This window comes from Desmodus rotundus, chromosome 2, assembly GCF_022682495.2.
Source record: "Desmodus rotundus isolate HL8 chromosome 2, HLdesRot8A.1, whole genome shotgun sequence".
NCBI classification, from domain to species: Eukaryota; Metazoa; Chordata; class Mammalia; order Chiroptera; family Phyllostomidae; genus Desmodus; species Desmodus rotundus.
Genome location: NC_071388.1, coordinates 129,612,243 through 129,635,271, shown reverse-complemented (window position 1 = coordinate 129,635,271; position 23,029 = coordinate 129,612,243). Strand labels below are relative to the sequence as shown.

At 35.6% G+C, this 23,029-nt stretch overlaps 1 protein-coding gene across 2 annotated transcripts in view; it reads right to left on the bottom strand.

The window, feature by feature from the left end:
• Positions 1-23,029, bottom strand: part of SPOPL (speckle type BTB/POZ protein like) — a 73,072-nt gene that overhangs the window by 10,526 nt on the left and 39,517 nt on the right. Inside the window, exons 2-8 of one of the 2 annotated variants that reach the window (XM_024569690.4) lie at positions 15,019-15,154; positions 14,716-14,837; positions 14,320-14,471; positions 9,341-9,468; positions 3,610-3,787; positions 3,474-3,529; positions 460-582 (exon numbers count right to left, since the gene is read on the bottom strand). In XM_024569690.4, the coding sequence (XP_024425458.1) occupies positions 460-582; positions 3,474-3,529; positions 3,610-3,787; positions 9,341-9,468; positions 14,320-14,471; positions 14,716-14,837; positions 15,019-15,096 (837 nt within the window). In that variant the 5' untranslated portion in view covers positions 15,097-15,154. Of the gene's footprint in view, positions 1-459; positions 583-3,473; positions 3,530-3,609; positions 3,788-9,340; positions 9,469-14,319; positions 14,472-14,715; positions 14,840-15,018; positions 15,155-23,029 lie in introns of those variants that run through there. The other variant, XM_024569691.3, reaches the window with a different exon arrangement.

The window sequence follows — 23,029 nt, the reverse complement described above, 5'->3', positions numbered from 1 at the left end:
TAAAAGAGCATCATAAAATTAACATTGTTTTTTTCTTTCTCTATTATCAAATTAAAATAATTAATCTATGAATCAGAGAATTTAATTAGTCAAAATATCCAATTTCTTCCTTTCTGTAAACAGAGGTAAGCTACTATATATTAAAAATAAGAATATCTGAGAATTGCAATAAATCATACATGCTATTACATGTGTTCTTATGAAACAGTAAAGATAAAGTCAAAACTGAGTTTATAATTCCCATGAAATTCAGCTTCTTCCATATAAAAATCTTTATGTGCTATTGATTTTTAAAAATCTCATTTCCATATTACCCCACTGTAATACTCTCAAGAGCCACCTACAAATAGTATAAATTAATTCAGTATTTCAAATTATTTGAGGTTTTCATATGAAAACTTTCTAGATACATCAAAAGCTTGAGGACATTTTCCAGCTCTTTAAGACCTATTTACTTACTTTGTCTGCGGCTGCCAACAAGTTGTCAGCCATTTTGTCAAGGTTTGGCGCTCTCCCTGTGTAAATGAATCTCATCATTTCTTTAAAAACCTCAGGGTCCACATCATTTATTTCCACTCGATTCTGATATTGAAAATAACACAGAAAATTAAAGAACATATACATGCAAATAAACCAGGGGGAAATTTCAACAGTAATTTAAAAGCCCCAAATCTGTACAACTCATATACAGACTAAACTCTGTTTTTAAAATTGAGGTAAGTATTGCATTGGCCAAAAAGTTTGTTTTTTTCCATAAGGTGGCTCTAGTAGTATTTATTGTCTTTTACTTCATTTCAATAAATGTTAAGATTGTATTGTGACAGCTGTCATATCAGTGTGCACTTAAAAAAACTTATCAAAACTGGTGAATTTTTGTGTAGCCCTTTTGGTAGTGAAGATGAAAGAAAATAAGTGACATTGTGGGCATATTATGCTTTATTATTTCAAGAAAGGTAAAAACGCAAAAAACCATTTGTGCAGTGTATAGAGAAGGATCGAATGGGTCAAAAGTGGTTTGGGAAGTTTCACACTGGAGATTTCTCGATGGACAATGCTCCATGGCTGGGTAGACCACCTGAAGTTGATTGAGACATTCAGAACAATCAACGTAGCACCACGAATGAGACAGCTGACATACTCAAAATATCCAAATCAATAAAGTTATTGGTGAGTGAAGAATGAAACGTGTCTTTTACTTTACAGAAAAAAAAGCACATGAACTTTTTGGCAAATCCAAGACATCTTCAGTAAGCTACAGAGGAAAAATGAAACAGGCAGGTCTAAGAGGAGAAGTATACCCAGCCAAGCACTACCATGTAGGAATATAAACCCCAATTTCTCAATTAAAAAAAGAAAAAAAACACCCTGTCGGCCCAACAAAATATCTGTGTTCAGTTTCTCACCTCCATTTTGCAGATGAAGTACTTTTTCTCTGCTGAATTTCTAAGTTGTCATACAATGCCTAAGATCCTATAACTAGTTTTGCTTCTTTAAGCAAAAGAAGGGTCAGATATAAGATAATGCCAGAGCCCACTACATCCAAGAACCTCCCTTTTGCAAAATGGCATGTAGTATTGTAATGGGGTTCAGAACAAAGATTCCCGAGAATATAAAGAAAAACCCTCCACAGCCATGGTTTGGGGGATGGAGGAAGTGGAGAACTGCAATTGAGAGGTACTTTGCATACCTACAGCAACTTGGCTAGTTTAAGAGTTATGTTAAGTGCTCTGCTGTTGCTCCACCAGCTCTGGGGCCAGGAGGATGGGTGCAATTTTGACTTGCGATGTAGCTGGGGGCTTAAAGTGCCTGCATAAGAATCCCTTGCATGCCCTGACAGAAGGATGGCAGCCAAGGGAATGCTAACTGTACAGAGGACTGGTAGAATGTAGCCCATAGTGAGAGGAGTGAGAAATGGGGTCATGTAGAAGGCTCCGGGTCAGGATTTAAATGAAGGCAGGCAGCCATGAGAGGGGATTCAGCCACGCGGCTTAAAACGGTGTAGAAGGAGCCATGCTGCCCACAGTGAGACAGGAGTCATGTGGGCTGGAGGAGCTGTTCCACCATGGGCTAGTAGGAAAGCAGGCAGGCTGCTCTGTTCATGCCTGCTCTAGCAGACTGCAAAGCCATCCAGGACCCTTCCTTGCAAGACACTGACCTGCCACCGTGCAAACCGGGACTCTATCTGGACTCTTAAGACTTACGTCTTTTCTGGACTATCTACAAGTAAAATGGTGACAATGTACCCCAGATCCTGAAGGAGAGAGCTGCTGTGTGAGGATGGCAAATTTGGTACCTTCCAGAGCAAATGGAGAACTGTTTAGGTAAGCCAGCTTAAGGTAAGAATACGGGGGACTTGGGGGGCTTTTCGCTTATAACCTTTTGGGGAACAAGGAAAGTCTTGTGGGAGAACAGAGCTCCAAGCTGAAGTGCTCTGAACTCTCCTCACCCCCAAGGTTGGAATATTGTAAATAATGACCCGTGCCTTCCAGCATTAATTGTTCGGTCATTCACCAAGGTGCCAGGTGAGTGGGCCCCTGTCTGCTTGGTTACAGTATTATCTACTGCCACCTGACCTCTTTGCTTAACACATACTCAAGCCCAAAGAGGACTGGTTCCTTTCTTAGTCCTGTATCTTTGTAATTCTGGTTTCTCTTCCAGGATCAATCAAGCTAAAATCTAACACTAAACAATACTAAACTTTTCTGACCCTTTGCTGACTATAGTCCTGGACACATCATTAATGTCTCCTTACTTGGAAATGATCAGAATGCTGACTGATGATAGTTGACCAGCCAAGACCAACATTCAAAGGAAAGGAAGCTGCTATTTTGTTGCAGCTTCCAGTTCTGAAGAAAGAATAAAGTTGAGCTCATATAAACTGGAGCTGTCCAGTTGGAGCACTAATGACCACATGTAATGCAACCACAGCAAGGAATCAACCTCAGATCTTTAATCTCACAACATTTCAAGAGAGCCGGTGACAGAGAAACAACTGGGAAAACCAAGTAGGTGATATCTTGATTACAGTTAACACATAATAATTTAATTTATGTCATTTTTGTTAAATCTAATATCCACTTATTTTAGTGGTTAAAAAAATGTAGGCATTAATTTTATTCTGGAAAACTAATTCCAAAATCATAAAGTCTAGAAAAGAGAAATATTCTTCTTAACCAGAGAACTCCCAAGTAGCTATGAACAAGAATAGGCCTTTGGATAACTACCCTTTTGGATAACAACTATTTAGTTATTTTCCCACTAAATAGGCCATCAAAATAGCTGTTACTTGGAATATTCACCCAGTTTAGGTTATGTTACCTACTTGTCTACTATGGGACACATTTTCCCCATCTTAGTATTTTTTTCTAAAGTCACAGTTTAATAATTTAGAACATGCACCATAAATTTTAAGATACACACCCCACTGTTCTACATTTGCATAAATTCAATATTAGCCCTTAAACTATGGTTACCTTTTTGCTTTCTTCCATTTCGTGTTCAAACATTGCATTAAAAACTGGGGATCGAGCTGTAACAAGATTAAGCATCATTATTTAATGCACAAATTTATAAAAGAAAAGTATTATATTGCCCCAAAGTAGAAAGTACCTGCAAGTACAGATTTATGAGCTTTAAATTCTTGTCCTCTCACAAAAAAACTGCAATCTGTGAATCTTGTGTTTTCCCAGAGATTACCCAAATCTTCTGCTAGTCGACATTCAGGCACCTTCAAAGTATTCGTATTAGTATGCCCTGATATATTCACTGAATCTTGGACCACACTCACCTAATAAAAAAGGGACAGTAAGGAAAACTTTTTTATAATTTCATATCAATAATTGGTTACTAAGACTATACTTAAATTTATCATTAAAATCATTTAAATAATTATATACATGCCTGATAAAAATGCTAATACCCGATAATTTATTTTAAGGATACAATTTAAAGGAGAGATATAATACAGAAAAAATTTTAAATAAACTATGTCATTTCAAGTGACAATTCTGTGTAAATAAATGGTTTATCAATTGTTTTGAATAAATGGTTATTGAAGTAATTACAAAAACTATTTCTCAACAATAAATATGTAAATCATAATATGTCAAATTCAAACGAGGAGACATTTTTGTGAGATAGAGAAATTTTTTCATTTTTATTTTCTCACACTATAGACCTATTAAAATTTAAAGTTTATTATATATACAGTAAATATACCATCACACTTATAATGCATTTTTACAGTATTAAAAAAGGTAAAACTACAGTCTACAATATGCAATTTGGGAAGTACTTTAAATACTGTTGCTACATGTTTTAAGTCTAGTAAAATTGATTTAAAATATATAAATTGATTTAAATTTTAAAGTGCAAGAATTCTCACAAAAGCAACTGTAGTTATTAAAAGTTCATGGGATCTTTTATTTTAAAAAATCAACACTAAGAACAATATGAATATTATTTAGTTTGATTTTCAGACCTTTTATTTACCTATTACCTATGCAATAAAATTGATATTCCAACATTGCTTTTATACAGACTCCAATATAATACAGATTAAATTATATCTAATTAAAGATAACTACGATCTACTGAATGTAATCTTAAAACACTATTAAGTCTTGCATGCCACTTTTAAGAAAATGTGTTCTGCTATTAGGAACTTCAAATTACATTTAACAAATTGAAGAAAATACTACCTCAACAAGTAAAGCATGTTTCAGAGTAAACGAACCAAATTTTTACTAAAGTGCTATATGAGTTATCCATTGCTTTAAGCTGCTAAAGTCTGTGGTCATTTCTTATGCACTAATACATAACTGTGTTCATTTAAAAACATTTCAAATGGCTTTTATTAAATAAGAGTAAGTATAAATAAAAACACGCATAAGTACAGTCAATAATGTAGCAAATGTAAATTACAAGGTGGATAAACTGGGCCAAACTACTAATGTGTTAACAAAGAAAGTATAATAATCTAGTATAAAATATTTGGAGAATATTAACTCTCAGAAGTCCTCATGCATCTAGATGTATAAACATGCATCTCACACGAATAAATGGGCAATTCTAAAGAAACCTTTTTTTGAGGATATTTTTATTAATCGCTTTGTTTTTTCAACTTTCATTATTAACCTTTTGGAATCACATGTTACTGAAATCATCTAATCCAATCACCTTATTTGGTAAAAAGTTTCCAAAGTGAAGTCAAGAGAAGGCAACTGAAGGGTCCTAAATCACAATGCTAGTCAATACCACTACACGTATCTCCAGATTCTTTTTTTAAGCTCTCTTTGTACTAGACAATGTTTTGTTTGGTATATTTTTAAAATTAGTAGTACTACTTTAACACAATTATGATTCAGAAAGATTTATCACAAACCTTGTAACATGCTTTCCTAAATACAATCGCCAAAATACTATGTACATAATATTGTTCTATTAAGATTTTAATTATTAAAATAACTTCCAAAATTTTAATAAACACAAAACAAAAAAAATCACTAATCCTTACTTGATTGCCCTGTTATACCATACATTACAACTTAATGATACATAAACCAGGTATGTTGGTGTTAATGCTCAGGAATTAGTAAGGGATCAGTTTTTTATCACATAGATAGATGGTATTTATTTGTTCATATCAAGCATTTCTCTTGAGATCAGTTTAATTGCTTGCATAAAGTATGCAGTGAAGTTGTAAAAAAAATGATGATGTATTTAATTTAGGAATGGACTTCTTAAATTAAATCCATTGTATATTATCCTAACTCAAAAGATTTAATGTAAAGATTTGGCAAAAATATAACAGATGAAATAAAAGCTGCCCTGGCCAGGTGGTTCAGCTGGTTGGAGCACTGTCCTGGACACCAACAGAGTTGTAGGTTCCATTCCTGGTCAGGGCACATACCTAGATTTTGGGTTTGATCCCCAGTTGGGGTGCACAAGGGAGGCAACCAATCAATATTTCTCTCCCACATTGATATTTCACCCTCTCTCTCTAAAAATCAGTAAGTATTTATCCTTGGATGATGATAAAAACAAAAATAAATAAATAAAAGCATCAAAAAACAATGCTGTTATTATCTGGCATAAATAGTGATTATGTCACATTTGTATTTTATATACATAATCATAATTCTGCTGACTTTACATTATTGACATACACATCTACATAGTATTTGTTATAACAACCACAAATTTTAACTAATTCATACTCCAAAAGGTATCCAAGGGATATTTATAAAGTATAAGTTAATAATTTAATTAAAAACTGATATGCAGCCCAGGTTGATGTGGCTTCGTGGACTGAATGTTGGCCTGCGAGCCAAAAGGTCGCAGGTTCAATTCCCAGTTGGGGCACATGCTTTGGTTGCAAGCCAGGTCCTCGGTTGGGGGAGCATGAGAGGCAACCACACACTGATGTTTCTCTCCCTCCCTTCCCCTCTCTCTAAAAATTAATAAAATCTTTTTAAAAACTGATATGCAATCAATTCTGATGATTATTTTCTTGATACCTATAATTAAGAAATTGGTAAAATTTTAGTTTTGTTCTAGTACATATTTAAATATACGTCATAAACATTCTAACTGAATGGAACCTAGAGTAAAAAATTCAGAAAAAAGGCTGAGATTCTTTCCTGAGGTTAAACTGTTGTTCTTTCAAAATAAAAGGGCAAATGCACAATACTCAAAATTGACTACTGCTGCAAAGCAAAACCTCAAACTCTTTGACAGCTCTTTTTCAAATTTGCTCTTGGCTCCACTCTGCGAACACAATTGAGACTAAAGATGAACATGCAGAGGCTCACATCAACTACAAGCACTCTAGAAATATGGGTCTCCTCTAGTGTAGTTTTAAGGTGACAAGTAGTTCCAATGTTTAAAAAATCTCAATTCTCTAAACTAATTCTGAGAACTAGGAGTTTGCAAAGGTGTATAGGACTACAAATTTTTCCACTATAATTAACTACCTAACCATCTCTCACATTGGCTCCAAAGTGAGAAACTTTTTACAGTAAAATTTCACTCAGCTTACAGAATAGTGGGCCTCAGATCTTTTGACTTTCATAGATAGGTGTCCTTTTTTAAAGTCTGGGTGATAGAAACAATGTTGTCAACTTTTCATTTTGGCTTCTTAGAGAATAAAACCCAACTTCCACCCATCATCACAAGTATTATAAATAGAATATTTTAGCAACAGGAAAATAGGATGGGGGGGGGAAACGGTCTTTCTAAATTAAATTAAATTTTATATACATATTTTTGTGTATATCATGGAATAGCATGGGTCTGCAGACTAAGATATTATTTAACATCTTTTGGATTTCAAAAGATGAATTAATCTAACCAATTTTCTATTTTTCCTACTTATTCCTCAATTCTTGCAATCTGTATCTCTTTGAAACAGGAGGGTGGAGCTGTTTACATGGCTAGAAATTTCTACCACTGGCTACTTGATTCACAGTATGGGACTTGCAAGATTAGGTTATGTCTTGCACAAAAAGGGTAGCACCAATCTGCCTTACCTGTCTACAGCACCACTTGCAGGGGAGGGGGAGGAGGCAGTTCTTTACGTAGAGCAGTGCAATGCTTCCTCCTCTTCTGCAAGCAGTGCTGGAGATGCTGTAGAAGGAAGGGCATCAATGAGAGGTGTGGAAGAAATGGTGGAGGGCATGAGGAATGTTTGTTCAAAGTACTCTTTGCCTTCCTATGCCTAATATGGTGCACAGAGTATAAATGTCTACATTGATAAAAAGGTACATAATACAGTAGCCCAAACTTAAAGTCTGAACAATGTCAACTTGAAATGTATGTCATAGCGGGTTCTATTTTAAGGTCACTAGCATATATAATCTAGCATGGAGATAAAAAGTATACTTCAAAAATATGTACCAAAAAAATCTTAATTTCAGCCTTCATTCTGAATTTCTTGGTTGCTAGGTTCCGATAAACAAGCTTGGGAAAATGATCTGTAAACAGTATTTCAATTCAACAAAAAGAAATATCTTAAAAAGTTAGTATTAAAAGTTAACAGTCCAAGTCTTAACAAAAAGAGTTTTAGCTATAGTTTTCTAAATTGGATTACATAGCTTTTAAAGCCCTTTAAATACTAAGATCACAAGATTTTTAGGAATCAACGTGCCAAAACTTAAGATAACTGCTAGAATTGTGGAAGATTCTATATTAAGAATGCTAAGTTTTAAATACCCTATATCTATTCAGAATACTTCTTATAATAATATCTACTTATTGAAAACAAATGTCTTAGTTATTTTAAAAAATTATTTAATGATAAGCTCTGCTCAAGACACTTGTGGTATGTGCCTTATCAACCAACTGTGTTCATAACAAATTCATCATACAGTTCATTTAGCTTGTCTAAATGAAAATAAGATGCACTGTATTTGCACTATGTAGTCTCTGGGGCCATATTTCAATTACTTTTCTAACACAGCATAATGGCATACAATTAGTTTGTAATCTTGCCAAGAAATTTAACATGTTTTGTATAAAGAAATTATGGCAGTTAAGTTATTCCCAAAACTCTCAGCTGTCTACAATAACCTATGGAAGTATTTTTAACATTGAGTTTCTTTGATTATAACATTTCAACTGGCTTTCCTATGAAAAGTATCAACTGCTATAAATTTTTTTTTGATAAAACTATGTAACTAATGCATATTCTCTATAAACTGTACTGGTAAAATAACATAATCCTTGAATTCATTCTAAAGATGAACCTCAACAATTTGTACATGTAAAAACACATAATGATAACATGCAGACAAGGGCACAATTAAAAATTTGACATGCTATTGCTTATGATGCTAATAACATCATTTGGTTAAATGAACCGAACTACTTGAATGAATAAAAAGCTTCCCAATCTCTTTCAGGAACTTTACTGTTCAATGTATGGGTTCAGAGTGATAAACTACTAATAATGTTTTTATGTTTAATATGATCAATATGAATACAACAAAAAATATTCACCATCTATGTCAGAGTTATTCAGAATGACAAAAATATTTAAATTTTTCATATAATGATATATACATCCACAGTCTTCCTAAGAGAAAGAAATGTTTAGTATACATTAGTATAACTGCATATACAATGTATAACTAGAGATATGACCAAATTTTTTTCAGAGTGGGCTACTATAATGATTTCTAAGACAACTGCTAAGACTTTACTGGTAAAACATTTTCAAATGAAACCTTATCAATTATCCCAATATTATTTTGTATGACATATCCAAAATAGTTATGGTTTATAATTTTGCTTTATCATTAAATATAATCATGAAGTTCCTTGAAATAAGAAATGTACCCACCTCACAAAATAATGTAAGCTTGTCATCTGGTAAAAGACCATTAGCTTCATCAAGCAAAAAATCCCTTCGAATGAATTTTTTAAAACCCCAGTCCTTCCCTTGTACAAATCGATATGCTCTTTGGCTTTCTGGTGGAAAACAGAAAAGAAGTTTAAATAAAACAAGTATCTAAGAAACATTTTTGTTAGTGATAACATAGTTAAATGAATATGCAAAAATAAGACCTGGTCGATACATCCAGCATAAAACATAGAGATATTTGTGTACATAAATGTGTCATAAGAGTCACATCACGTAGAAACAGATCACTCCTCAGCATTACTCAAATTTTGGCCATCAAATGAGCTCACTTTCAGATTTATGGATCTCTATGTAGAAGAAAAGCCAGATCAAATCTCATAGAGAGGAAAGATAAGGCCCTATAATAATAAAGTAGGATCAAAATTCATGGGCATAGGCATACTACTCATAATCTACCATCAGAACCTGATTAGAAACATGCCTCCCATTTCTTTCTTCTCCCTTTAAAAATAAATGCTCCAAATCACCAGAACACCCTTTAAGGTTTCCTGGGACACCATCCCACTGACTTAAGTTTTATTGAACTAGAAAACATGCATTAACTGATGAAAAAGCTAAACAAAGTCACTTATCACTCCCAGGTCTTTACACATAACCCCCCACACCCCTACAAGCTGCTTTCATAAAAATCTAAAAACCAGTTTTTAGTATAATTTCTAACAAATAAATATCTGAAGTAAATGTTTCATATACCACTATAATGTATAACAACTATATGTGACAAAATAAACAAGATTCTCTAATATTTAAGTATTCACTGTTACATAAAAAATGTGATTGGAGGTTGAAACCAGTAGTATATGTAATTGAATACTCCACGACATGGACTGAATGTGTGTATCCCACCAGAATTCTCATATTGAAACCATATATCCCACTTGTTTCTTGCTGATTTGTAGCAGTTCTTGGCAAACCATAAAAAATAATGATGAGAGAGAACCAAGATGGCAGTGTAGGTAGACACACTGCGCCTCCTCACACAACCAGAACTGATAGAGAATCGAACGGCAAGGGGGTCCGACACCAAGGAGATAAAAAAACATACATACAGACCAGTAGGAGGGGCGGAGACGGGCACTGGGGCGGAGAGGACTTGCGTGGCCGTGGCGGGACCAAGACTGGCGGAGTGTGGGATGAAAGGGGCAGGCAGTCCGAGCACTAGCAGACCCCACGGCCCCACATTCCCGCACAGATAAACCGAGAGGGCCGGACTCACAGTGGCGGAGAACGGGGCAGGCAGAGTGGCGGGTAGCACCCTGCGGCCCCACATTCACGCACAGATAGACCGGGACTAATGGCGGGGAGTGAAGCAGACCATGTAACCCAGGGCTCCAGCGCAGGGAAATAAAGCCTCAAATCTCTGATTGAAAACGCCCCTGGGGGTTGGGGCGGCAGCAGGAGAGACTCTCAGCCTCACAGGAGAGGTTGCTGGAGAGACCCACAGGGGCCTAGAGTGTGCACAAGCCCACCCACCCGGCAACCAGCACCAGAGGGGCCCAATTTGATTGTGGGTAGCCGAGGGAGTGGCTGAAATCCGGTGGAGAGTGGAGCGGGCGCCATTGCTCCCTCTTGGCCCCTCCCCCACGTACAGCATCACAGCACAGTGACCAGAGTTACCCCGCCCCGGTGAACACCTAAGGCTCCGCCCCTTTAGGTAACAGATGCGCCAAGACCAAAAAAAAAAAAAAAATGGCCCAAATGACAGAACACTTCAAAGCTCCAGAAAAAATACAACTAAGCGAGGAAGAGATAGCCAACCTATTGGATGCACAGTTCAAAACACTAGTTATCAAGACGCTCACAGAATTGGTTGAATTTGTTTGAAAACCAGATGAAAAAATGAAGGCTATGCTAAGAGAAACAAAGGAAAATGTACAGGGAACCAATAGTGATGTCAAGGAAACTGGGACTCAAATCAACGGTGTGGATCAGAAGGAAGAAAGAAACATCCAACCAGAAAAGAATGAAGAAACAAGAATTCGGAAAAATGAGGAGAGGCTTAGGAACCTCCAGGACATCTTGAAACGTTCCAACATCCGAATTATAGGGGTGCCAGAAGGAGAAGAGGAAGAACAAAAAATTGAAAACTTATTTGAACAAATAATGAAGGAGAACTTCCCTCATCTGGCAAAGGAAATAGACTTCCGGGAAGTCCAGGAAGCTCAGAGAGTCCCAAAGAAGCTGGACCCAAGGAGGAACACAACAAGGCACATCATAATTACATTACCCAAGATTAAACGCAAGGACCTACATCCAAGATTACTGTATCCAGCAAAGCTATCATTTAGAATGGAAGGGCAGATAAAGTGCTTCTCAGATAAGGTCAAGTTCAAGAAGTTCATCATCACCAAGCCCTTATTATATGAAATGTTAAAGGGAGTTACCTAAGAAAAGGAAGATCAACAATAGGAACAGTAAAAATGACAGCAAACTCACAGTTATTAACAACCACACCTAAAACAAAAACAAGAGCAAACTAGGCAAACAACTAGAACAGGAACAGAACCATAGAGATGGAGATCACATGGAGGGTTGTCAAAGGGGAGTGGGGAGGGGGAGGGGGGGGAAAGGTACAGAGAATAAGTAGCATAGATGATAGGTGGAAAATAGACAGGGGGAGGGTAAAAATAGTATAGGAAATGTAGAAGCTAAAGAACTTATGAGTATGACCCATGGACATGAACTATAGGGGGGGAATGTGGGAGGGAGGGGGTGGGCAGGATGGAGTGGAGTTGGGGCAGGAAATGGGACAACTGTAATAGCATAATCAATAAATATATTAAAAAAAAAATTAATGATGAAACTGAAAGATAATGAACGCCCCTAGGGTTGAAGCTGGAAGAACAACAGAATCCAGAAAAGACACACAGCGGATTTCAAATCATTGTAATGTTTAATTTCTTAGGTTAGGTGGTGGGTCAATTATATTTATTGACTCACTCTTCATCTCTTTGTAAATCTTTGTACATGCTAGCACTCACTCAGTGTTCTAAATCAATGCTTCTCAACCATTCATCCCCAGAGCAGTAGCATCAGCATCACCAGAGAATTTGTTTAGAAATGAAAAGTCAGCCTGCAAGCCAGACTTCTAGACTCAGAAACTATGGGGGTAGGACCAGCATTCTGTGTTCTAAAAAGTCTACTATTGTTGTAGGAAAAAACTAAAGCACATTATTGATGCTATCTTAAAAATAAAAAAAATTATACTTGAGATCCAACTATTTTTTTAATTTTTATTTTTTGCATTCTACTTCTTGGCATCTGTAGTATATGTCTGGACCACATTTCAAAATCTTTTAAACTATTGTTTACACAATTCTACAGCTTAACTACTGGGGTATCTATCTTCATCACTAAGTGTCTTCCATGAAAGTAGAATGTCTAATTTCTTTAACTTAGAATATCCAACATTCACCCTTCATAATTCAATACATAAATGAGGAAGGAAGGGAAGAAGGGGAGAAGGGAGGAAGGAAGGGGGAAGGGAAGGTAGGCAAGCAGCCCATACATCTCAATGGGATAGTATTAAGTCAGTGATTAAGATTAGAATAGGAATGTTGCTCTTTTAAGAGACCTCACAAACTTCCCTAACCCCTCCCACCACATAAAGACACAGTGAGAAGCTGACAGTCCATAACCCAGACAGGGCCTTCATCAGAATCTGACCATGGCAGCACCCTGATCTTGGACTTCCCAGCCTCTTGATCTGTAAGAAATTAATTTCTGCTGTTTAAAGGACATCTCATCAGTGGTACTGGGTTTGCTAAAAAGATAGGGTTTTTTTTTTCAGTAAGATGGCTCCCGTAGTGCTTAGCTGTCTTTAACTTTATTCAAAACAATTTTGTTAGGTTGTATTGTGATAGCTGTCATGTCAGCGTGCATTTTTTAAAAAAACTGGTGAATTTTTGTATAGCCATCTTAATACTCAAGATGGAAGAAAATAAGCGACATTTTCAGCAATATTATGCTTTATTATTTCAAGAAAGGTAAAAATGCAACTGAAATGCAAAATACGATTTGTGCAGTGTATGGAGAAGGTACTAAGACTGATCAAATGTGTCAAAAGTGGTTTGCGGAGTTTCATGCTGGGTATTTCTCACTGGACGATGCTCCACAGTCGGGTAGACCAGTTGAAGTTGACAGCAATCAAACCGAAACTTGGACAGACTACGGCATTCCACTGTCTCAAATGCCAATGTGAAAATACACGAGAAACTGTGTATTGCCTTGGCAATAAAAGATTATTTAAAAATGTGTATTTAGAGAAGGTTATTTTGTAATAATGTTACTTGATTCTGTGATTCACTTGTATGGACACTTAAACATGGCAGTTCATGATACAATGTGCTACTATGCAAATCTTCAGTAATGAAGCTCCAGGCTACATAATTCCATTAGGTTAGACATGGGAAGCTTGAAGTGAGTAAGACTAAGAAAAACTGACTTCCTTTCAATCAGTGTTCAGGTCTATTATTCAAAAAAATTCTACAGATAAAATATCAAGACATTTAAAATCCTTTCACAAGAATCTTCACATTTTAACTGGTAAAAGCAAGGGAGAAGAGAAATATTTCCTCAACATCCATTACATATGGCAGGCATGAACCAGGTACCTTGTCCTTAACAGCAACAGTTTTTTCAAGTGAGAAATGAATGTTGTTTTAAAACATGAGGAAATTAAATTTTCATTTAAATTTAAAGTAATTTTACATGTCTGTGAAGACTAACAGTACAGAAACTATAACTCTACATTGCCATTTAAAATTAATAACCAAATCTAATATCTAAGGTTAAGCAGATTTTAGTGGGGAAAAAAGCCTCAATTTTTGTAGGCAAAAGTGTAGAAGTCACAGCATGTAGTTACAGAGACTTCTTCATTAAGTTTGCAAATCACTTACCCATTGCTTTTGTTTCTTCCCTTTTAGCGTTCAGAAGGGAAAATTTGAATTTTGCTCGAACTTCACTTTTTGGGCAGCTGACTAAAAGCAAATATAAGGACAAGTAGTCTTTACTTTCATCATCTAATCCCTTTGGATTTACCCTCAGGCACCTAAAATAAAACAATAGGCTCATATGGAGAAATATAATACTTTAAACATTAAAAAAAAGAGGCAATACTGAAATCATTTGTTAATATCCCATCAATATCCCCACAGTTCCTTACAATTCTCTATACTATTAGAAACTTCTTACAAATCTAATATAAAATAAACTAATATCTATTCGGAAACAGTAACAACAAACTAGCCAACGATAACATCAAAAACAAAACTCCAAGCAAAGAAAAATCTTACCATTTCATTTTGTCACTTGGGCTAGAAGAGAATGTTGAACTTTTTAACACTTCACCCATTTCTTCTCGACAAAAACTGAAGTTATTAATGGTCCACATGTAGGAAAATTTTACTACTTTAACCTAAGAGATTCAGAAAAACACTTTCATAATAAATTTTATGCTTTTAAACTGTCACATGTTAACCATTCTATGATCTAATCTTTTAACATTTCTAATAACTATGCCAAGGTGCTTCAACATTTTCTCAAAATACTATGAAATCTGTAAGTGACATACAGTAAGGTATTTCAACAACATGTACCTGTGTGTAACACCAGCTTTCTGCTATCGGAGCAGTAGACATATCTCCAGGGAGCGGTGGGGTGGGTTCCCGAGACATTGCCAATTAATTGCCACTTCCACGATTTATGCAATATCCTACAGGGCTGAGTATTTTACTACGAAAAAAGAAAAAGTTTCATTTACTGATCAAAAAGTGTAACTGACTGAATCCTGGGGAAAAAATATTTAAACAATCATAAAACAATTGCTTTCCCAAATTAGATTATATGATAACCTGCAAGGATTTCATTATTTTTATAATTTTTAAGAAATAAAATCAGCCTCTGTAGCACAGTACTAGGAATCAAACTTCATACTTGTAAACAACATATTATTTTATAAAGGGAGATTTACCAAAGTAACATGAATCAAAACTTTATCTAGCTTAATAGTATAATCATAAATATAAAATCACAAAAAATGGGAACAATATCTGATTCACCTTCCTTCATCTTTTCATTGACCTATTTGCAAAAATCAAAATGATTATAAAGTCAGAAGAGCCCTGAAAATTACAAATTTTAGTCATTCATCTTGTAGACCCCAGAGTTTTGACCAACTGAAACACAGATGGGACCTAACTGGTAATGCTATATAAAATTATATAGATTTCCACAAAAGTTTAACTCTATTAGATTGTTATCCCTATCAAATAATATGTACTATATCATAAAATTTCCTCCTAGTTAGCTGTTCTTCTCATACTACATTCATTTGGATGCATAATTATTTCTTCAAAACCTGGTAAGGACATTAGTAACTAGATGAAACTTGGAAAGTGTAAAAGAGGCAAAATACAGAGCTACATAGTAGGGTACTCTGCAGGGGCATCGAGGGGAAAGGGGTTTCAACATTATATTGAAACATAGAGACTCAAGTCTGGAGAACCCTCTGTTCATTTAAGAATAATTAATGAGGAAAGAAAACCACATGACTTATAAAAATAAAACTACTAGGGGGAAAAAATGGATTTCATCTAAAATGGAGAAGAAAATATTGCTCTATGGCTATAACCAATGAAACAACAGTGTGAAATGAGAAAACAAAGACTAAAGAAAGCCACCTGGAAGATACACACAATCAAAAAACCTATAAAAGCCCTGGCTGGTGTGGCTCAGTGAATTGAGCACCAGCCTGAGAACCAAAGGGTCGCCAGTTTGATTTCCAGTCAGGGCACGTGCCTGGGTTGCGGATCCAGTCGCTGTTAGGGGGGCGCACAAGAGGCAACCACACATTGATGTTTCTCTCCCTTTCTTTCTCCCTCCCTTCCCCTCTCTCTTGAAATAAACAAAATCTTTAAAAAATGAAAAAAGACCTATATAAAAAGTATGAAAAGATTTTAAATTACAAATGAAGCAGCACATTAAAACATGCACTAGACTTGAAGTAGTGGTCTTGTGTAGATGAACCTTGTTCGACCCCTGCCCTATCTCTTGATTGTCTCTCAAGCCTTTGGTGCTTATCCAAGGATCCTATTATTTTTTAATAGCTCCTAGTAGTTAAATATATGTCAAGACTTGTCAGCATCCCAAATGGGAGGATGTCGGCACCTAGATACAGGGTAACTGGCAGCCAGGTTCTCAGGTAGCAGCTTTCAGAATTATACAAATATATACAGTCCTGTGGGACCACAAATGTAAGCCCCACAACCCATTAGAGTTAGGTGATCTAGAGGTGTCCCCTGGGTGGCAGTTGCAAAAATAGGGGCTCCAGAATAAAGCTCTTTTCTTGCAGATACTGGAAGGCTGGAGCAAGGCAGAAGGAGAGCACCAAGATGGTGTCCAGAACCTACAATCCTTGACAGCAGCCATGTAGGACACTAGACGTGGGCCAGACCTGAAGCCTGCCCCTCAGGCCAAAGGTCCAGGACAAGCTGAAAGATCTCGTTCAGAGACTGGGAAGTGTGCCTCTGTCTGCTATCTGTGCAATGTGCTCGGACTGGAAGCATGCCAAAACTGTCTCTCCAATTGCCACAATCCCATGGGACCTAGGGATGCGAGTCCCCCAGCCCCTTGACAATCAGAGCCCGATGATCCAGGGCATCCCCTGAGAAGTCGGCACAAGAACCATGGCACCAGACATGTGTGTCAAGCTCCCCTCCAGGGGACACTAGACTAAAAGAGGTAGTTGTTTTGTCTAGTGCATAAAACTTGACACAGAAAGTGAACAAAATGAAGAAACAAAGGAATATGTTCCAAATGAAGATAAAACCTCACACGAAAAAAAAACACCCAGAAATCAAATAGATCAAACAGAAGTAAGTAATTTACCTGATAAAAGTAACGGTTATAAAAAAGCTCACTGAACTAGGGAGAAGAAAGGAAGAACATAGTGAGAACTTCAACAAAGAGATGAAAACATAAGAAAGTACTAACTAGACATAACAGAGCTGAAGAATGTAGTAAGTAAACTGAAAAATACACTAAAGGAGCACAACAGCAGACTACCTGAAGCAAAGAAAGGATCAGTCAGCTCGAAGGCAGAAGTCACCTAATCATATTAGCAAATAGAGGTAAGCATTTTGAAATGTAAAGATAGCCAAAGGGACTTATGATATAACATCAAACCGACAAACACTCACAGGACAGGGCCCCCAAATGAAGAAGAGGAGAAAAGGGCAGAATTCTTATATGAGGAAATAATGCTTAATACTTCCATAACATGAGTTAGGAAACAGACAACCAGATCCGGACAGCCTAGAGAGTTCCAAATAAGATGAACCTAAAGGGACCCACACCAACACACATTATAATGAAAATGCAAAAATTAAAGACAGGGAAAGAATCTTAAAAGCAGGAAGAGAAATACAACTTGTAACACACAAGGGAACCCTTATAAGACTATGAGCAGATTTTTTTTCATTAGAAACTTTTCAGTCAGGAGGGAATTAGCATAATATATTCAAAGTGGTAAAAGGAAAAAATTCCAACCAAGAATGCTCTACCCAGCAAAGCTTTCAGAATTGAATGACAGTTTTTCAGACACACAAAAGCTGAACGACATCATCACTACTAAATCAGCCTTACAAGAAATGTTAAAAGGAAGTTCTTTAAACTGAAAAGAAAGGGTTAGTAACCCTTTCAATTAGTAACACGATACATGAAACAATACATCTCACCGAAAGGTATATATATAGTAATGGTAGCAGATTAATCACTGACAAATTCAGTATAAAGGTTAAAAGACAAAAGTAGACTATAACTGCAGTAACTAGGGAACCATACAAGTTAAAAGATGAAAAATGTGACAAAAAAAAAAACCCAGGGAGATTTAAAATTTTGAGTTTTAAAATGCAACCAAACTTAAGTTGTAAACAACTAAAACAGACAGAGATACAAGTTGTTACATGTAAGCCTCATAACCACAAAGCAAAACCCTATAGTACTATAAATACGTGGAAGATAAAGGAATAAGCATACCACTAAAGAAAGTAAGCAAACCATAAAGGAAGACAGCAAAAGAACAGAGAGGAACTATAGAAACAGACAAAAAGACAATGAACAAAATGGCCTAAGTGCATACCTATCAACAATTAAATATAAATAAACTAAATTCTCCAACAAAAAGACACAGAGAGGCTAAGTGTATAAAGTAAAAAGAGCCATCTACATGCTGCCTACTAGACTCATGTCAGAGACAGACACACACAGATTGAAAGTGAAGGTATGGAAAAAGATATTCCATGCAAATGAAAACCAAAAGGAAGCTGAGGTAGCTGCACTTTTATCAGGCAAAACTGACTTTAAAACAAAGACTGTAATAAGAAACAAAGAAGAGAATTAGAATATAATAAAGGGCTCACTATAGAAAATACATATAACATCCATAAATATTTATATATCCAAATAGAACCTAATTATATAAAGCAAATATTGTCAGATCTGAAGGGAGAAAGGGACAGCAATACAGTAATAGTAGGGGACTTTAATACCCCTCTTACATTAATGGACAGACCATCCAGACAGATAAAGAAACACCAGCCTTAACTGACACCTTAACTGACACCAGCCTTAACTGACAGATGAACCTAATAGATACATAAACAACATCCATCCTCAAATGCACAAGGAATATTTCCCTGGATAGATAATGTTAGGGCAAAAGAACAAGTCTTAATAAATTTAAGAGGAATGAAATCATAACAAGCATCACTTCCAACCAAAATGGTATTAAACTAGAAATCAATTACATGAATAAAACTGGAAAATACACAAACATGTAGAGATTAAATAATTTGCTACTGAACAATGAATGGGTCAAAAAAGGCGAAAGAGAAGTAAACAATACCTTGATACAAATGAAAATGGAAATATAACATAAAAATTTATGGGATGCAGCAAAACCAGTACCCAGTGGGAAGTTCATAGCTATAAATGCCTACAACCAAGAAACAAGAAAAGTCTCAAATAAAAAAAACCTGACCTAAACTTTACACCTCAAGGAAGTAGAAAAAGGACAAATGAAGCCCAAAGTTGGTAGAAAAAAAGAAAAAAACAATGTAAGAGCAGAAATAAATGATAATAAGGACAAAAAACACAACAGAAAAGCTCAATGAAAGTAAGAGCTGGTTCTTTGAAAAGATAAATGTAATTGACAATCCTTTAGCTAAACTCACTAGGATAAAAGAGAGGACTCAATATCAGAAATGATGAAGAAAATATAGTAGCTGATACCACAAAATACAAAGGATCATAAGAGACTTCTATGCCAACAAATCAGAAAATCTGGAAGAAAAGGTTAAGTTCCTAGATATATTCAACCTACCAAGACTGAATCATGAAAATATAAGAAATCATAACAGACTAGTAGTAAGATTGCACAAGTAATCAAAAATCTCTCAGAAAACCAAAGTGTGGGACAAAGACAGCCTTACAGGTGAATAAAAAAGAATAATTAACATGAAATCTATGCAAACTTTTTCAAAAAAACAGAAGAAAACAACACTTCTAAACTCATCTTATGAAGCCAGAATTACCCTTATTCCAGTATCAGACAAGGGCACGAGAGAGAGAGAGAGAGAGAGAGAGAGAGAGAGAGAGAGAGAGAGAGAGAGGAAAGAACCACCCCCAAACAAAATTAGGAATGAAAGAGAAGAACCAACACCACAGAAATACAAAGAATTGTAGGAAACTATTACAAACAACTGTATGCCGACAAATTGGACAATCTGGAAGAAAAAAAATGCTAGAAACATACAACCTTTCAAAATTGAACCACTATGATAAAATCTGAACAAACTGATCACAACTAATGAAATCGAAGCAATAATAACTCCCAGCAAACAAAAGTCACACAGCGAAAGGATTCACAGATGAGCATTACAAAATAACCGAAGACTAACACCATCCTTCTGAAACTATTCCAAAAAATTTAAGATGAGGGAAGACTCCCAAGTTCATTTTATGAGGCCAGCATTAACCTAATTCCAAAACCAGAAAAAGGCACAACAAGCAAAATTATAGGCCGTATTATAAATGCAAAATCCTAAACAAAATATTAGCAAACCAAAGCCAGCAATTCATTTAAAAGATCATATATCACAACCAAGTGGAATTTGTTCCTGGAGTGGTGCATGGTTGGTTCTAACATCCTCAAATCAATTAATATGATACACCACAAACACGAGAACAAAAATCATATGATCATGTCAACAGATGCAGAAAAACCATGACAAAATCCTGTACCCATTTATGATAAAAACTTTCAGCAAAGTGGGAATAGAGAAAATGACCTCAACTAATAAAGGCCATATATGATAAACTCACAGCTAACATACTCAATGGAGAAAAACTAAAGCATTTCCCTTAAGATCAGGAACAAGACAGGAATGTTCACCTTCACCACTCTTATTCAATGTAGTTTTGAAGTCCTAGCCACAGCAATCTGACAAATAAAAATCATTCAAATTGGAAAGGAAGACATAAAACTGTCATTATTTGCAGATGAGATACTATACAGAGAGAATCCTAAATGTATCACTAAAAAAAAACCTACTAGAACTGATAAATGAATTCAGTGAAGTAGCAGAATACAAAATAAATATTCGGAAATCAGCCCTAGTTGGTGTGGCTCAGTGGACTGAGTGCAGGTCTGTGAACCAAAGGGTCACCGGTTCTCAGGTCACATGCCTGGCTTGTGGGCCAGGTCCCCAGTTAAGGGCATGCAAGAGACAACTACATGTTGATGTTACTCTCCCTCTGTTTCTCCCTCCCTACCCCTCTCTCTAAAAATAAATAAAAGACTTTTTAAAAAAGAAATCAGCTGCATTTTTATACGCCAATAAAAAACTATCAAAAAAAGAACTAAGAAAACAATATCATTTATAATTGAATTAAAAAAGAATAAAATACCTAGGAGTAAATTTAACCAAGAAGGTAAAGATCTCTTTTTGAACAATTGTAAGACACTGAACAAAGAAACTGAAGAAGATACAAATAAATGGGAGCATATACCATGTTTATGGTTAGGAAGAATTGGCATTGTTAAAATGTTCCTACTACCCAAAGCAATCTATAGATTCAACAAATTTTCTATCAAAATACTAATGGTATGTTTCACAGAACTAGAACAAATAATCCAAAAACTTATGTGGAACCACAAAAGACCCTGAATAGTCATATCAGTCTTGAAAAAAAAAGAACAAAGTTGGAGTTACCACGCCACCGGATATGAAGCTATACTTATAAGATATAGTAGTCAAAAACAGCATGGTACTGGCATAAAAACAGACATATATAGATAAATGAAACAGAGAGCCCAAACCTATATGGTTAATTAATACATGACAAAGGAGGCAAGAACATACAAAGACAGTCTATTTAATACATGATATTGGAAAAATTGGATATATGTAAAAAATGAAACTAGACCACCTTCATACAAGATATACAAAAATAAACTTAAAATGGATTAAAGATTTAATTAAAGGTAAGACTAGAAACAATAGAACTCCTAAAAGAAAACATAGGTAGGAAAATCTAACATTACTCTTAGCAATAGTTTTTCTGATATATCTCCTCAGGCAAGGGAAACAAGAGAAAAATAAACAAACGGGACTACATCATTCTAAAAAGTTTTTGCAAAACGAAGAAAACTATCAACAAAATGAAAAGACAACCTACTGAATGGAAGAATATATTCAACAATGATACATCTGAAATGGTCGTAATATCCAAAAGTTATAAAGAACTCATTGTAATCAACATCAAAATCACAAATAATCCAACTAAAAAATAAGCAGAGAAGCACTATCTCCCTCTCAGGAGCATACCCAGGGCATTCCCTTCCTCCTCTTTGTCATTCCCCAGGTGTGCTACCTTTACCTTTCTCTTTCTTAAGCTCCAAGGGCCCTTGTTTTGCTTCTGTAGCTTGTTTCCTGAGCTTATATGGCCCAGCTGGCTCACTACTACTACCTTGGTAACTTTTTTTTTAATTTCTTTTTTTAAGTATATTTTATTGATTATGCTATTACAGTTGTACCATTTTTTTCCTCCCCTTTATACTCTTCCACCCCATACTATACTCTCTTCCCTCCAGAATCTCCCCACCTCACAGTTCATGTCCATGAGTTATACATGCAAAGTTCTTTGACTTCTCCATTTTCAAAAATATTCTTAACCTTTCTCTATGCTGTGCCTACTAATTATGCTTTCTTATTCCTTGTACCATTTCCCCCCATTCTCTCCCTCCCCCTCTCCACTGATAACCCTCCATGTGATCTCCATTTCTGTGATTCTGTTCCTGTTCTAGTTGTTTGCTTAATTTTTTTGTTTTTTAGGTTCAGTTGTTGGTAACTATGAGTTTATTGTCATTTTACTGTTCATAGTTCTTGATCTTCTTCTTTTTTAGATAAGCCCCTTTAACATTTCATATAATAAGGGCTTGGTGATGATGAACTCCTTTAACTTGACCTTATCTGGGAAGCACTGTATCTATCCTTCCATTCTAAATAATATCTTTGCTAGAAGAGTATCTTGGATGTAGGTCCTTGC